The 17,107-nt window shown below is 32.4% G+C and overlaps 5 protein-coding genes across 5 annotated transcripts in view; 4 read left to right on the top strand and 1 right to left on the bottom strand.

The window, feature by feature from the left end:
• Positions 1-144: 144 nt before the first annotated feature.
• On the top strand, positions 145-9,589 carry LOC115875244 (nedd8-activating enzyme E1 regulatory subunit). Its single transcript, XM_030890663.1, has 6 exons — positions 145-277; positions 338-502; positions 572-754; positions 5,492-5,951; positions 7,936-8,208; positions 9,012-9,589. The coding sequence occupies exons 1-6, from the start codon at positions 210-212 to the stop codon at positions 9,468-9,470; spliced, it is 1,608 nt and encodes a 535-aa protein (XP_030746523.1). The 5' UTR covers positions 145-209; the 3' UTR covers positions 9,471-9,589.
• LOC115875245 (enoyl-CoA delta isomerase 1, mitochondrial-like) lies at positions 882-1,933 on the top strand. The gene has a single exon (XM_030890665.1). It carries the CDS (start codon positions 1,004-1,006, stop codon positions 1,832-1,834), a length of 831 nt encoding a protein of 276 aa, XP_030746525.1. The 5' UTR covers positions 882-1,003; the 3' UTR covers positions 1,835-1,933.
• Positions 9,590-10,100: 511 nt separating the features above from the next.
• LOC115875242 (DNA-binding protein SMUBP-2) lies at positions 10,101-10,679 on the top strand. The gene has a single exon (XM_030890661.1). The coding sequence runs from the start codon at positions 10,195-10,197 to the stop codon at positions 10,597-10,599; it is 405 nt and encodes a 134-aa protein (XP_030746521.1). The 5' UTR covers positions 10,101-10,194; the 3' UTR covers positions 10,600-10,679.
• On the bottom strand, positions 10,603-12,546 carry LOC115875240 (transmembrane protein 104 homolog). The gene is made up of 3 exons (XM_030890660.1): positions 12,363-12,546; positions 12,096-12,305; positions 10,603-12,043 (listed from the first exon to the last, which is right to left on the bottom strand). The coding sequence occupies exons 1-3, from the start codon at positions 12,390-12,392 to the stop codon at positions 10,862-10,864; spliced, it is 1,422 nt and encodes a 473-aa protein (XP_030746520.1). The 5' UTR covers positions 12,393-12,546; the 3' UTR covers positions 10,603-10,861.
• Positions 12,547-12,736: 190 nt separating this feature from the next.
• Positions 12,737-17,107, top strand: part of LOC115875243 (clustered mitochondria protein homolog) — a 36,983-nt gene continuing 32,612 nt past the window's right edge. The window contains 2 exon segments of the mRNA XM_030890662.1: positions 12,737-13,124; positions 14,550-14,600. Of these exon segments, the coding sequence (XP_030746522.1) occupies positions 13,010-13,124; positions 14,550-14,600 (166 nt within the window). The 5' untranslated portion in view covers positions 12,737-13,009.

Below are 17,107 nucleotides of genomic sequence, written 5' to 3'. Positions count from 1 at the left end.
GTTTTCTTTTTTTATTTCGTGTATTTTGAGTTGCCTATAGTAAATATTCTTCTTCTTATATTTTAACATGGCTGTTCGTCACTAAAGACAATCAGCCAGAGCTCTTTATAAAAAACAATGTTATTAGACTCCGAGAATTTGAAAAGAAGAAATTTTAAAAACTAACCTAAAATTTTAAACGTCAAAATAAAGCGAACAAAACAGAAATTATGTCTTCTCCGGCTCCAAAATCTCCCGAACAGAACGAGAAAAGCAAGAAATACGACCGTCAACTCAGGTAATTGACTGTATATTTTAACTCAAAACAGTTTTTCCTTGCTTTACAAACATATTTTAGACTATGGGGCGATCACGGACAGAAATTACTAGAAAACTCGAAAGTTTGCCTTATAAATGCCACCGCTTTGGGCACCGAGATATTAAAAAGCCTTATTTTACCAGGGATTGGTTCGTTTACGATTGTGGATGGCGAAAAAGTGTCCGAGGAAGATATAGGATCGAAGTAATTGAAGCATAGTTGAAAAGATACTTTGACTAGCTTATTATACACTATAGGGCATGTTTCTTTTAGTTTTTTCCTTGAAAATGATTCTGTTGGATTACCCCGAGCTCACGTAGCTACGCAGTGCTTATTAGAACTGAACCCAGATGTTCGAGGGGATTACATAGACGAATCTGCGGAGCATATTATTTCGAACACACAGAATTTTTTCAAGAACTTCGATGTAGTCATTGCAACGGCAGTCCACGAAAAGTAAGATTAGTTATTAGTACCCTTGTTTATAGAGGGTCGTACTTTAGTTTTCTTAAATTTTTATTAATTTTGTATTTTTTTTAAATATCAATTGCGGCTAACTTCTCTCTTCTCTGCTTGTAAGAAATTGAGGTTAGAAAATTATCATTATTATCTATTTATTTTTAAACTGTTCTATGAACTTACGAGTTTTGAACTTTGTACAGATATTTAAAAGCGGTTAATAAGTTCAAAAACTAACTACCAAAAATGGCTTTAAGATCTTTAACTAAATTTAACTTTGTTCGCCAAGGTGCCAGAAGTTTAAGCTCAACAGCTAGTTTAGTTAGTGTAGAAGTAAATGATAAAACTGGTATTGCCACTGTAACCCTCCAAAGACCCCCTGTTAATAGTTTGAATTTAGAATTACTCTCAGATATAAGATATAACTTAACAGAACTAGGAAAAAACAAGAGCCGTGGTGCTATAATAACATCAGCTTTCAAGACCTTTTCTGCTGGTTTAGATATAACCGAGATGTATAAACCCGACATAGAAAGGGCTTCAAAGTTTTGGAATACATTGCAAGACGTTTATGAAGTTCTCTACGGTTCAGCGTATCCGACAGTTGCAGTTATTAACGGACCTGCACCAGCTGGAGGTTGTTTGCTTTCAATGTGCTGTGAATATCGAGTTATGGTTCCGAATTCAATCATCGGGCTGAATGAGACACAATTAGGCATCGTTGCACCTCCATGGTTTGCTAGTACCATGGAAAATATTATAGGCAAAAGGCAAACAGAGCTTGCCTTAACAACGGGAAGGTTATTTTCAACTGACGAAGCTCTGAAAGTGGGTCTTATCGATGAAGTGGTTCAGGATAAGGATGAGGGCCTGCAAAAAGCTAATGCTTTTCTGGGGAAGTTTGCGAGAATATCGCCCTTTGCCAGGAATGTATCGAAGCAAACTATTAGGGGGGAAACGTTGAAGAGAATGTCAAAAGATAGGGAGAACGATTTGAAGAGGTTTATACAAGTTATTACGCAGGACGCTGTACAGAAAGGGTTGGGGCTCTATATTGAGTCTTTGAAGAAGAAATAAGAGGCATAGGGGAGTGGTTTTGTTGTATTTTGTATACTTGATGTACCTACGTTTATTTTATAGTTTTTTTTAATAAAAGAGATGTTTAGTACTTTTTAACTTCTGTATTTTTTATCTTCTCACTTCTTACTCTTCTTACTATACAAAATATATATCAATTTTTAATTATGTGAATGACAATTATTATTAGTGAAATTTTAACAAAACAATAATGTTTTTTTGTCAAGTATTGTTTGAGTTACTTTATTTACTGGCATAAATTTTAAATAAAATTATAATACGAAGGGTCAAGGGGAAAAACATAATAAGTGCCAATTTCTTAAAAGTGCAGACCTCAAGTATGTTCTAGAATGTGGAAATGGAAAATGTTTCTACATGGAATTAAGAATGGAAAATATTTCTACAGAGTGGCTCAAAAGAGTGAGTGGATCGGGATTATTTTTTTTTAATTAGAATACCCTGTATATTATTGCATTTTTGGATCCTTTTTAAGATCACTTTACATAATCCTAAGATATGAGTAAATATATTTCAATAGTTTTAGAGATATTAATAAATACGTAAAAAATATATATTTTTTAGCCTTTCTTGAAAAAATTATTAAAAATACAAGAACTGTTCTGAAATCAAGACTATATTGGATATTTATTTTAGATGGTCTGTACTTACATTACTATAAATATCGGACTCTTAATTCATACAGGGTGTTCAAAATTCTACGCCAAACTTTCTAAAATATAAAATAATTGTTCTTTATTTTTTAAATGGAACACCATGTATATGATTTGTTTAATAGATGGAGAATTCAGAAATGAACGTTTTTTGTATTCAGAGTATTTCAAAAATTTTAACGGTTTCGCAGATATTCGCGGTTTTATATTTCATATTCATTTTGATTTTTCTCTCGTATTTTACCGTTAAAAGCGCCATATGAAATAATACTGCGTACCATACTTTACTTTAAATACAAAAAATGTTCATTTTCTAACTCTCCATCTAATAAAAAAATAGTATACAGGGTGTTACATTTAAAAAAAGAAAGAAAAACTATTTTATATTTTAGAAAGTTTGGCATAGAATTTTAAACAACCCTGTATGATTTAAGATTACGATATTTATAGCAAAGTAAGTATAGACCATCTAAACTAAATACCTGATATAGTTTTGATTTTAGGACAGTTCTTGTATTTTTAATAATTTTTTTAAGAAAGCCTGAAAAAAATATATTTTTTATTTATTTATTAATATCTCTGAAACTATCGAAATATATTTACTTATATCTTAAAGTGATGTGAAAAGAAGCCAAAAATGCAATAATATACAGGGTGGTGTTCCATTTACAAAAAATCATCCCGATTAGTGATGGGTTGTTATTTAACTATCTGTTATTTTATAACAATTATTTAGAAATAACATAACGCAACCGTTACTGCTTTTAAAAAATAACAGATATAAAATAACGACACGCAGAGATCGAGTGTTCGTGAAACGAAGTCGGCGCTCTGCACCGCCACGAAATTCGATGCTGCTCGAAGCAATTCCAAAAACAACTAGTATGGATGGAAAACCTATTATTTCGACAACCATCGATACAGGCGGCGAGATACAACGGACAACGGAGTGGGGTATGCGCTACGGCGCGGCGCGTCGTGTTGGGCTGACAACAGCTTAAAAATAATAGGGATATAAAAAGAAGCAGCTTTTTTGAAACAGTTGCGGGCATAACGCCTGGCTGTCGAGATAACAGGAGTGGGAAAGGAGCGCTGCTGCATCGGTCGATTGTCGATGGAGGCTCGCAACGGGTTGGAGAATAACACATCAGTTGTTTTAGCTATGTTGTTTTTTTACCTGTTACGAGCATAACAGAACGGCGTTCGAGATAATCGGAGGTTTGAAACAGGTTGGAGAATAACGCATCAGTTGTTTTAGATACATATTGTTTTTCAACCTGTTACGAGCATAACGGACGGAGGTCGAGATATTATGGCGCTATATGTTTCAATACTTTGTTATTAAGTTTCAATATTTAAGTATTTATTTATTCTGAAAAATTTTCAGAATAATATTTTAAGATTTTTTGAAAATGTATACAGGGTGTTTTGAAAAATCTGGTCATTGATTAATCACGATCCTGCTTAAAGCCCTTGACGTAAAAAGCTGATTTTTGGAAAACGGATTGACTTTAGGGTGTAGAGGTGCGATAAGAAGGATTTTTCGAAACTCAAATTCTAAGGGGGTGAAACCACCCCTCAAATATTAGAATATTTTTTATTTAAAAACTGGTGAGTTTTTCGAAAAAGCTCTTAAACACGTATATTTTATTTTGTTGTTTTACATATTTTGAGATTTTTACAAAATATATACAGGGTGTTTCATAAAATATGACCACTGAGTAATCACTATTCTGCTTAAACTGCTTGACGTTTAAAGCTGATTTTTGGTAAACGGATTGACTGCGGGGTGTAGAGGTGCGATAAGGAGGGGTTTCTCGAATCTCAAATTCCAAGAGGGTGAAAACGCCCCTCTACGCGGATCGAGGAGTAGGGCGTAGGTAGATCGGAATTTATAGATATAGACGAGTGGCGGCATTTTGGCTTTTTTATATCGCAATTTGTAAACAGCGCTTATTTGTAAACAACCCCCGTTTTTAGAGAGGTATTTTAGATAACAATCGATATTTAGAAATGTTATGACACCCTGGAAATACTACCACCGAGCACGTCATTGTTGCAACTGCAACTGTTTAATACGCCTGGCGGTGACCGCCTCATATTCTTTCAGATATTTAGCAATAAAATAAAGAAACCTGTTATTTTTAAGCTGTTATTTTAAGCTGTTTTTTATAAATAACTATAACAGTTTCAACTGTTATCTAAAAATAACAGTTTTGCCCATCACTAATCCCGATCCACTCATACTTTTTTGGGCCAAAGTTAAAATATTTTCCTGAAATATGTCCTCGTGCATACTTTTGGTTTGCACTTAAACAAAATTCCCAAGTTTTTTATTCTAATAGCTACATATGCCCGATGACGCACTATTTCCTAACCCTGTATAAAAAACGGCGGCAGCGATGGCTTTGAAATGAAGATCGCTATCATTTTATTTGTAAGACTAGCGTGTACCCGCGACTTCGTTCGCGTCAAATTAATCATTTATAATGGTGATGATAAAGCAAGAGTTTCCATTAACATACAAACTGGATACAATTTTCTCACATTTATGTCAGCATGAGAAAAAACAATATGGCGATATTATTATATAACTTGGTAATATTTGAGGGGTAGATTCATCTTGTTGGAATTTGACTTTCGAAAAATCCGTTTGCCAAAATAAGCTTTTTACGTCAAGCAGTTTAAGCAGAATCGTGGTTAATCAATAACCCAACTTTTTGGAACATCTTGTATGATTTTTTAAAAAATTTCAAAATATGTAAAAAACAAAATAAATTATGTGTGTCCAAGCGTTTTCCCGAAAGACTAACCGTTTTTTAAATAACAAATATTGTAATATTTGAGGGGCGTTTTCACCCTCTTGGAATTAGAGATTCGAGAAACCCCTCCTTATCGTAGAGGTTTGATTTTTATCAATATCAATTTTATCTTTTAGTAAACAAACGGCATAGAAAATGTATGTCACTTTTGTATTTTCTTTTAGAGTTCTATTGCCTCTGTCCAAACATCTCTGGGAATGCGACGTGCCCCTAGTCGTGTGCCACAGCATCGGCTTTCTCGGCTACATAAGACTCCAAATCAAAGAACACACGGTTATCGAGGCCCATCCGGACAGCGAAAGCCCCGACCTACGTCTGGACAAACCCTGGACAGCCCTGAAAGGATATCTGGACAGCATCAACATAGAACAGCTGGATCAAAAGGAAAAAAGTCACGTACCCCCTCTGGCGATATTGCATTATTATTTAACCAAGTATAAGAACAGTCATAACGGGGCTTTACCCAGTAAGAGAGCGGAGAAGGAAGTTTTGAAGCAAATGATCAGGGACAGCGGTCATTCAGAGGAGGGGAATAACAGGTTTATTTTGGAGGAGAATTTTGAACAGGCCTTGCATTACGCTAACAGTTGTGTCACTCCGAGACCCATCCCTGATCATGTTAAGGTACTGTATTTATTTTCTTTATCCATCAGAGTCGCTGTTATGTACGGAAACGGTCGATTATTCGGTAAAATATACAAGGTACCGCAAAAAGTTAAATACGAAAATTATAGGCGTTGTAAATGTCTATTGGCGAGTAATAAATATATGTATACGGGGTCGATCAAAAAGTCGTGGCACATCAAAGTTTCATTTTTTTTAAATAGAATCCTCTGTATATTATTGCATATTTCAATTCTTCCTTCGATTCTAAGCAAAAATCGAAATACACACAATGTACCTCAAACCAAACGTTTCCGAGTTATTAACTTTTGAACATATCACTTAAACAATTTAATTTAATTAAGTTCAATATGTTCAGTTTCAAACGATGCCATTCTGCCGAAACTTTGATACTGTTGTTGTAATGGGGTTTTAAATGCCTATTAGCTACTAGTAAATTTAAGTATACAGGGTCGGTGGTAAAGTTGTGTCCAGAGTTCGGAAAACTACATGTTACTTTTAAAAACTACATAAACTACATTACATGTAGTTAATGTAGTTTATGTAGAGGGTGTAGTTTATGTAACCTATGTATGTAACTTTCAAATATCAAAGGTCTGAGGTGAGGTTATAATAAGTTGAAGCTTTAGAAAACACAATGTATTTAAGAAAACCGAAGAAATATGGCTTTAAATATAATATCCACACATCATATTATTTAGACCCCCCATACAAAGCAAAATTATTCATAATATCAATACATAGTTTATTAACGTAGTTTTCATGTAGTTAATGAACGGGAAAAGACGTAGTTTTTGAAGAAAAACTACACGTAGTTAATCAGGTAAATTAGGTCTTAATTAACTACTTCCGAACCCTGGTTGTGTCACATCAAACTTTATTTTTTTTTAAATGAAACCCCCTGTATATTATTGCATATTTCAATTCTTCCTCCAATTTTAAGCAATAATCGTAATACACAATGTACATAAATTGAAGAATTGATATGTTAAACGAAAATTTTTTAATTTCCAGACTTGATATAGTCTCATTTTATACATCTATAAATGCTAACTTGAGAACTAATGTCAAATATTATTAAGTATCACAGTTTTGGCAGAATGGCATCGTTAAATAAAACTGAACATATCGAAATTAATTAAATCAAATTGCTTAAGTGATATTTTCAAAAGTCAATAACTCGGAAACGGTTATTGGTTTGAGGTACATTGTGTGTATTTCGATTTTTGCTTAGAATTGAAGGAACAATTGAAATATGGCAGTAATATGCAGGGGGTTCTATTTTAAAAAATGGAACTTTTATGTGCCACGACTTTATGACCCACCCCTGTATTCTTAAATTTATTCCTCGCTAATAGATATTTAAAAATTCTATAACTTTTGTATTTAACTTTTTGCGGTACCTTGTATATTTTACCTAATAATCGACCGTTTCCATACATAACAGCGACCCTGTAGATAATGTGTGCCCAAAAAGTCTACAATAGAAAAAACAGGAATAGTTGCGTAAAAAATAACGTAAAAAACGTTTTTTACTTGTTAAGAACAGTGTTTTACATTAGGGTTTTAGGCGAACCTATCCTTGACCATGTTAAGGAATTTCATTTTTTTTTCTTTATCCACAGTGTGTACCAAAAAGTTCAGAGCAAATAAAAAAATCAAGGATGGATGAGTAAAAAACTTTTTTGTACTCTTTATTACGTGTTAAAAACTACAGTGACACGTAAAAATCCGTTTTTTACGTTAGGTTTACGTTAGGTTTGAGGATTTTTTATTCGCCTTCTTTTTTTTACTTAAAAACATTTTCCGGCGAATCTACCCCTTTTAATATTTTTCTTTATGTGTGTACCAAAAAACAGGGATGGGTAAACAAAAAACTACATTTTTTACGCGTAAAAATACCAGTTTTTATATTAGGATTTTTGATTTACCCATCCCTGGTTTAAACAAATAAAAATTCTGAAAATTTTAAAAATATATTCAGGCAATCTTGGATGACGATTCATGTACGAACTTGACGCAAAACAGTTCGTCCTTCTGGATAATGAGCGCTGCACTAAGGGAGTTGGTTCAGGCCGAAGGGGAACTACCGGTAAAGGGTACTCTACCCGATATGGCCGCGGACACGTTAAGCTACGTGACTCTGCAAAATATTTATAGAAAAAGGGCAGAGCATCACGCAGAGAGCGTGTACAGGCGTGCTCAGCAAATCGCTAGGAATTTGGGGTTGCCTCAAGATTGGGTTACCGAAAGTGAGGTAAGTATGTAATTATATTTTTGAATTAATGATATACAGGGTGAGACAGTTTTTTGAAAAAGGTCCTTATCTGGTTTTATACAGGGTTGTCCACCACATACGACACGGAGTATTGTAGCGAAACGATTAGATTTTTACAAATTGTATATTTTGGGTTCGTTGAAGGACTATTAGAGTTGCAATTTAAAAATATTTTTACAAGATACAGAGCGTCCAAAATAAATAAAAAATATCAAGGTTGTATTTTTTTAAATGGAACACCCTATAAATTCTTAAATGTAAGAATGTCTTCTATCGTCAATTCCAAGACAACTGGACGCTGTTTTTTTTCTTTCGAATTTATGTACGGTCGATATACAGGGTGATTCAAATATATTTTTAAACCAAAGTTGTAGATTTGTAAATGCTGTATCTTGAGCATTAGATTATACATCATTCTAAAAATATTAATATACTTGAATGACCCTGTATATCTATAAAAATATTTTGAAAATGCGTGCTATTATTTTCTATAAAAAAGATTGGAGTGAAACTCTGACACAGGCGGCTTGATGATGTTTTTCAGAACACTGACCCACCCTGTATAATGCAGTAAGACTATAATTGTCTTTTGCTTTAATGCAAGAGTAGTTTTTTTTGTCATTTTTTTATTGTCATCTGTCGAAATCTTGTTTTTTTCTATTTTATCGAAAAAAAAACAGTGTCGAGTTAGCTTAGAAATTAGGATCATCAAAGTAACTCGACATCGTTTTTTTTTTCCTATCATAAGGTACATGTTTTATGATATCTTTAAATGATTTTAGGTGAAGTATTTCTGTAAACACGCCAGCGAACTGCACGTAATACGCGGTAGTTGCATAGCAAACGAGTACCAAAAATCGAATTTAGATTTATCTTCATATCTAGAAGACCCAGACTGCCTCATATTCTACTACATCATTTTGAGAGGCCTAGAAAGATTTATTAGCGAATATAACGTTTACCCAGGCCAGCTAGACGACCAAGTCGAACCAGACCTGCTAAAACTGAAAGGAATCATTGGGAAATTGCTCAATGAATGGGGATATTCCCATGTATTAAGGGACGAAAGGGTTCATGAGGTTTGTAGGTATGGAGGGGCTGAACTTCATTCAGTTTCGGCCATTTTGGGAGGCTGTGCGGCGCAAGAAGTTATAAAAATAATCACTCATCAATATAAACCCTTAAATAATACGTTTATTTATGACGCTATCAATACTACATCGGCTACATTTTGTCTATAAAGAATTACTAGTCCCAGATACGCTTTACGAATTATAATTATTTCATAAAACCTATTTTACATAATAACTTTTTGTCAATAATTGTTATTTTTTGATCAATAAAATAGAAAAGTTCTAAATTTGATATTTTTCTTGTTAGTTTACTACGTTAATTAAGTGTAATGTAACAAATTATGTATTTTACAGACCCATCCCTGTTAATTTAATGTCGTAGAGATAAACAAGCGTCGTAATAATTAATGGATTTTAACAGGCCGGATAGTCCTAGTAGTTTAGGCTTTTAAATCAATTAAAAAAAGAAGAGTTGCTTATTGTTAACTACCGGCCGGATAGCCCTGGCAACTGTGGCCATTAAACTAACACACTATTTTATTGCTAACTTCACATCAATATGTGCCAGGTAAAATAATAAAAAATCTGATATGACTGACATACCTTAGGAATAATACTACAATATGATTATAACAGACGTACTATAAATAAGAGAATAGATAAGCCAGAACATTAAACTGTTCCTATAAAACCCAGGACCTTAGCGTAGAAAAATAGAAGCTATTTTCCACTTTAACGGACAATTAGACACGCCAAAAAAATATTAATGTCATATGTCATGTCAAAGTAGTTATGCAACTAAATATACATCGTACACCAAAAAAACATTTGCATTAAAAATTTCCATTTTTTTCTCAGAAATTTAAAATAACAAATCCATATTAGAGTAACAATGTCCTCAACCGTAACCAAAACAGAAACTTCCCAATTAAAAAACAAAGAGAAAGACTTGAAAGAAGCCACCAGTTCGAAAAACATAGACGAAGTTATCGACAAGGTAAAAATAATCGACAACGTTTGTAACTTCGTCAAGTGCAAGGCCAAAACGAACCTCATTGCTATCGATTGCAAGTTTTGCAAAGGCAGATTTTGCACCACGCACGGCCTGCCGGAAATTCACGGATGCGGCGAAGCAGTTAAAAGAGATGAACGAAGAGACTACATGCACCCAGAACCAAAGTTAACGAAAGAGAAACACGACCAAGCTCAAACTAAACTCAACATGAAACTCAAACAAATGCAGTTAGAAAGGAAGTCGAAACAAGGGTTCCAGAATAAAGGCAAGAAGAAAAAATAGAAATTTTACTAGTTAGAATCTTTATTTATGTTAAATTAAAATCTATATCTTATATTAATATAATTTTTGTCTTACTTTGACTAATTTTTGTGGTAAAAACAGAAGCAATAATAAAAAAATATTCTTATTATCACAGTTACGTAGAAATATAAATGTTATTGTTGCTTTTTGGTATCTTACAAACTGGGTATTTACTTGCTTATTATATTTACAGTATTAAATACAGTAAACGCACCTATTTTTGTGCCTTCCATTGGCTCTTTTAATGGTTAATAATAAAATCAACTGTCACGAAAACAATACATATCGAAGCCCATATTACAACAAACAAAAACCAGCCGTAATGTTTAAAGGGACTGGCATACCTGTGGATGGTATTCCCAAAATCCTTACGACACTGTTTCCTGGCGCTAACCACCAAAACAGCAGGTACAATATACTGAACCATCACCCCAGCATATGAACCTGTAATTTCAACTAAAGTTTTTAAATTGTGAGTGCACAGCGCCACAATGAGGGGTGGAAGTACTGCTAAACTTGGGAAAAACAGTTTTTTCACGAAGAATCCATATCTATCAATGGCATTATGTTCAAAAAATAAATTCTTCAAGGTTGCCTGCATGGTTATGGCTATAATTGGAAAACTAGCAGCCATAGGAAACAGGGGAAAAGCTGCCAGAAACATTCCGATGGTTTTCATCAAAAAACCAGAGTCTTCAGTTTGAATAAAATTCAAAGAATACAGCACATCAATTGACTCGAATGCAAACGAACCGGTTAGAGAGACCAACAAATAAAACGAACATATTAAGAAGAAATCGAAGCTTATTTTTCTCATTAGGCGGTTTTTATTTGATATTGGTATAAGAAGACTGGGTAAGGAGTGGTGGCACATAAAACTATAAACGCTTGAACCTGCTAGAGCAGGGACTTCAGCTAAATTCACTAAACTCGGGTGACCTTGTTGTCCAAACTTTATAAGTCTCAAAGTGGCTAGAGTTATCATAATACTGAAAGCTGCCCCCCGAATACTCATGGTAAAAATTTGTATATATTTAGTTTTTTGTACGTTAAAATAAGCAAAAGGTCCGACTAATAGTCCAAATAATGCTACATAAATTCTATACATATCCATTTTGGTGAAGTCTGAATCTTCCCAGCATGATTCTGTAAAGTTCTCTGTATTATTGGAAGTCTTACAGCTCAAATTGACTATAGTTTTGCCTGAGGCTGCTGTGTAAATTGTTAGATCCCCGAATAAATATACACTTAACGAAAGAAAGAAGAACACGTGTCCCATTTTGCTTAGATATAGACCAGCTATTTCACTCAGTTCTACTTTGTTGTTCAAATTATAGTAACGTCTTGTTCTGTGAACAAGTATAGCTGTCTCTTCAGTACTGTCTTCGCATTGTGAATCACTGTTCAGAGGAACTTCACTCTCCTGTAATGTAATCTCATATTTAACAAGTCTGAGTCTGTAATAAAAAACTTACATCGACTTTATGCGATTGAATCCGCCTCCACTGAATAGTAGCGTTGGCGCAAGCCATGCTTTCTATCACGAAGGTCACCGTAATAAAACTTACAAAACATAATACAATTAAGGCGAATGTACTGAAGAGCCAACCAGCATCTGCGAAGGCTGCGGGTAATGTTAGGGCTCCAGTGCCGACAATTAAATTGAAAACATAGACTAATCCCACCTAAAAACGTGTTTTTCTTTATAACATGTCTACTGGTATGTTTTTTAATGTATGTACCAAAGGGGAATACTGATCCGTTTGTGGCATATTATTATTTAAATAATAAGTCTGTTATAAAGGTATTTCAGTTCATATATAATATTTTTCTTAAGTTGTGACGACTACATTTTGAGTCAAATACTTAAAGAAATTCTTTGTTGATAAAATTTTTCGTCATATTTTGACACATATTGGCGTGAAGTTAGCAATAAACAAAGGGCTTTTCTTCTTCCTTTGCTAATTGAATGAATTAGTACAACAGGGATGGGCTTTGTATAATTGAAGAACTCGTGAAGAGAAATTTTCGTCGTAATCACACGTCGGCGCATGCATATCCACGCCCATTTTTCTTAAGACACTTTGACGTAATAAGTTGTGCAATCATTCAACTTAAATCTGAGCGCATACAATTATATCTATCTTTTTCCCATCAATTTTTATGAGTGAGATAAAGCAATTAAATTAAAATCTAGAATAGAAAATTGTGTTTAATGAATGTGCTGTAATTTTAGAGGGGGTAAATTAGCTCTTCCGAAGCACGTGTTTGGGCCTTCTCAAGTGCGAAAGACTAATTTTTTACGAAAAAAATTGTTTTGTAAAACTAAATTCGTGCGTTTCGGTTTTTATGGACTGATAGAAAGTGCGGTGCATTTTTATTTAAGAATATGGCCCTGGGTCCCAAGGAAAACGAAGTCGAGAACGGTGAAAATAACATTTCTACCGAAAAATCTGATAATGAGACGCTGAAAAAAAGCCAGAAGGAGAGTACAAATTCCAATGGTAAATTATTACTCTTTGTTTTAATGTAGTTCGGGAAATAAACTGCTTTTAGTGCATGTTACATAACGCCTTATAACCTAGCATTCCTAATGTAAATTTAAATCTTTCCGACAGTTTTATAAAATTAGCAGTAGAATCTGAATTATATAAAACTATGTATTCTTCACTTCAATAAAACACTTCTAAGATTTGCGGTATTGTGTATTTTTAAATCAATAACTTTGCTTTACAACAGTGCGTTTATCAGTGTTATTCACTAACAAGCTTTTGATAGAAGGAAAAAGAATTGTGAATAGAATCTTATCGTTTTATGTTTCGAGATAATTCTGAAATGCACGATTATTCATATCAAAGAAAAGTTGTTTTGTGTCGAGAAATGCACTACCATCCCCTACTAATAATTTAAAAAAAATGCATAAATATATACAAGGTGAACCAGTCTTTCAAAAAACTCTATGTCAGTTTTGCTATTTGAGATTTTCAATCCAATTTTTTGTAAAATATGCCGTCAAATGTAGCGGACGTTTTAGAACTTATTTTTAGAAGAATTTTCATAGATATACAGGGCGTTTAAAATACCGTACGATCGGTAAAAAAGAAGACGGCTGGGATGACAATCTGTGATGATTTTGACGAGATCAAGCCCTAATTTTTGACAAGTCATCGATTTTCATTCTCCAGCCGTCTTTGACGTCGTTTTTTTTCAATAAATTTTCTGTTCATTTAAGCTATACCAAACAAATAAAATATCACATTATTGTTATTATTTTAATTGCAACTACCGTATGATCGAAAAAAACGGCGTCCAGTTGGCTTAGAAATGACGACCGATGACAGTCCCCATATAATTTTACATATAAAGTGACAGAGATCTTCATTTCATAGCTTTCGCTGACGCCGTTTTTTTTATTATATTGTATTTTAAAATAGTGTCCTTTTATAAACTAGTTATACTAAAATACACTGTATTGCATGGTATACCTATATACAGGGTGTTGTGTGTGCAATTATCATTCAAAAAAGTACATTTTTGTAGGAAAATTTGCTTAAATCACCCTGTATATCAAGTATAAGATTTAAAATGGGTTATTTTGCTAGAAAACCTAATGTGGAACTTTTTTTTTGAATACTGGGTCGCCCTGTATACGAGGTTTAAATAATCTGACATAAATCTTTTAAATTATTTCATCATGACCTCGACGTGTACACTTTTATTTCCCGAAATCCAAATGTTTACTTACTTTTTTCTCGGTAAATTTGATGTGATTTTAATTCATTTAAATGTCGACCAGACTGAATTTGAATTTATTAAACATGATGTATGGTTTATATGATTATCCATTTTTTCGTTGTATGTTTTTCTTAAATAATTCTTTTATAAAATTAAAAAAATATATTTTTATCATAGTTTTTTTTTCTTTTCAGATACTAACAAAAATAATGATGCCAAAGCAAATGGAACAAGTGAAGAAACAGGTATTTAAATGAATTTTATATATTTATTTATTTCTAACCATCTATGAGAGATTTTATACCGTATGATCGAAAAAAAACGGCGTCAAAGACGGCTGTGGAATGACAGTCGATGGTAATTTTGGCCAAAAATTGGCACAAAACTTGTTAAAAATGAACACTAACTAACTAGAAACGTTACAAAAAGGATAGGACGTTTAAAGATACACAAATTTATTTCCAAAAAAATATTTTTGAGGTTAGAAATTTTTTTTTTCACCTAAGCTCTATATTTTAATCTAAAAAGCAGAATATGCACTTTATTTTATAGAAAATTTGTTAATTTTGACAGCTAAATGGACCCTATAGACCAAGTAGATGACATTTGTGCCTTGACCTCGCCAAAATTATCATCGAGTGTCATTCCTCAGCCATCTTTGACGCCATTTTTTTTTATTACATGGTGTATTTGTGCTTAGTCAGATATTAGAAACCAAAGAATTATTTTAATTTTATATATTAAAAAGGGTATTAAAGGTAGGGTATTAAAAATATTCTCCGTAGAAACGTAAAAGTGCTTTAGTGTTTGGGGATGTTTTGTGCTTTATTTTTATGCCTACGCGTTAAAAGGACTTTGTATATTGTCAATCACGTTGCATAAATTAATAATAGTTTTTTGACGTTCGAAAAAAAACACATTTTCTAGAGATGTGCGATCAGGGTTGGGTAGGTAGAAAATTTTATATTTTCTACCGTATTTTCTACACGTAGAAAATCAATTTTCTACAACTAATTTTGTACATTTTCTACATGTCCAGACTTAGAAAATTAGTTTTGTATATTCTAGCCTTTTTTGAATTTATATTTATTTCAAATACTTCAATCACTAGGATTAGCACAAGAAATAAACTAATAACGATATCTCTAATTGTTATTTATTATTTAACAAATGGATAGTATATACAGGGTGTCCCACTTAAGATGGATACAAGCCAATATCTTGATTGTTTATTGAGCGATCTTTTTCCTTTTTGGCAGAAGGCTGTATGGCTATAAGACGAACATTTTTCCCAGGGTAAGAAATGCGATACCTCATAGACGTACGTTTTAATGGGGTTTGATATTTTTCGAGTTAAGAGTAAACTACCCTTAGGACGGTATTTATTTCAAATCTGATAAATTATATTGAATCCTCCTTACCTAAGATACTTAAGTTCTAATTTTGATAAATATTGATACAGGGTGTGTCATTAAAACAAGACATTTTTATTTTTATTATTTTTTTAAGTACCTACTTACGACGCCACTGGATAAACAACAGGTTTATTATCAATAACCAATTATCAATTAGTAATCGATTTAAGTTTTCAGATAGCTTCCATAATAATTAAGATACGATACAAAAAAACTAAATATTTTCAATTTATTTTGTTTAGTTTAAAAAATTGTTTTTTAAGTTTGCTAATGCAAATGAATAAAATGAGTTACAAAATAATTTAAAACCCCAGTTTCAATGGAATCTGAAATATGATTTTTATTTGTTTTATTGAGGAATGTTTTTAAAAATTCAAATAGTTAGATATTTAAAACAATCACTATTAACTTTGAAAAATATGCTCTAAACAAAGATTTATAAAACTATAACGAACTAAAAGTCAACATCTTCGACCAAACCACCATAAAAAAAACGATTATTAATTGATAATTGATTATCGATAATAAACCAGTTCATAACCAACATGACAGACAGGCCAGAGACATCGATTTGTGACGTCACCGCACTAGTCCGGCTTTTGTATTGTGCTATATGGTACTGCATATAGTTATTGCATAAATAATAGTATTTATTGATAGTTTTACCAGATATAAATATGAAAAATTTTATACAGAAAGGTATTAAAAAATAACATTAACTTTTTATCGCGTTGAAGTAATTGAATAGCATTAAAATTTAGATCTAAAGCACAAATATTAATATGAAATAAACTACAGCATAAGATGAACAAAATAAAATCTAGATAATAAAAAGCATGTCCTAAAATTGCGTTAGCGAGTATTTAGCAGCTAGTAATTATATACCTTGTGATAAAGTTTCCAAATATTAAAAAATTTGAAAACTATACTTTATCGACAAGTTAATAAAATGTATATGATAAGGGCAGGATACATTTTAAAGTTTAATTAAAAATAATTGTAAAAATCTGCCTAACATATTTAAAAAATGTGGATATCAGATAGAATTAACTATTAACATTAAGTAATTTGTAGTTCGATGTTCATCAAGTAACCATCTCCATAAATCGTAAATAAAAAGATAAAGATATAATTTTTTTTGTATAAAATACTGAAATAAAGTACAAATTCATTTAATTTCTTTAAAATATAATGCCATTTCATAATATTAATATATATTTCATAATAATAATAATACTTTTCAATATATATTTCATCCTGAATTTCCAAATCTTGTTTTCTTTCATCGGGACGTTTTCTCTTTATGGGAACATGCACAGAGGGTCCATAACAGGGTT

Source organism: Sitophilus oryzae, unplaced genomic scaffold, assembly GCF_002938485.1.
Source record: "Sitophilus oryzae breed Bouriz unplaced genomic scaffold, Soryzae_2.0 scaffold_1356_pilon_pilon, whole genome shotgun sequence".
NCBI classification, from domain to species: Eukaryota; Metazoa; Arthropoda; class Insecta; order Coleoptera; family Curculionidae; genus Sitophilus; species Sitophilus oryzae.
Note: the sequence above shows the minus strand (reverse complement) of the source record. Positions and strands in the feature narration are given on the sequence as shown.

Excerpts from the sequence above, each read along its gene's own strand:
- LOC115875244 (XM_030890663.1), top strand. The coding sequence starts at position 210 with ATGTCTTCTCCGGCTCCAAAATCTCCCGAACAGAACGAGAAAAGCAAG. Across the intron at positions 503-571 it reads GAGGAAGATATAGGATCGAA|TTTTTTCCTTGAAAATGATT; the intron begins GTAATTGAAGCA and ends TGTTTCTTTTAG. Across the intron at positions 5,952-7,935 it reads CCATCCCTGATCATGTTAAG|GCAATCTTGGATGACGATTC; the intron begins GTACTGTATTTA and ends AAATATATTCAG.
- LOC115875245 (XM_030890665.1), top strand. The coding sequence starts at position 1,004 with ATGGCTTTAAGATCTTTAACTAAATTTAACTTTGTTCGCCAAGGTGCC.
- LOC115875242 (XM_030890661.1), top strand. The coding sequence starts at position 10,195 with ATGTCCTCAACCGTAACCAAAACAGAAACTTCCCAATTAAAAAACAAA.
- LOC115875240 (XM_030890660.1), bottom strand. The coding sequence starts at position 12,392 with ATGCCACAAACGGATCAGTATTCCCCTTTG. Across the intron at positions 12,306-12,362 it reads CGGATCAGTATTCCCCTTTG|GTGGGATTAGTCTATGTTTT; the intron begins GTACATACATTA and ends ACACGTTTTTAG. Across the intron at positions 12,044-12,095 it reads TTCAATCGCATAAAGTCGAT|GAGAGTGAAGTTCCTCTGAA; the intron begins GTAAGTTTTTTA and ends ATTACATTACAG.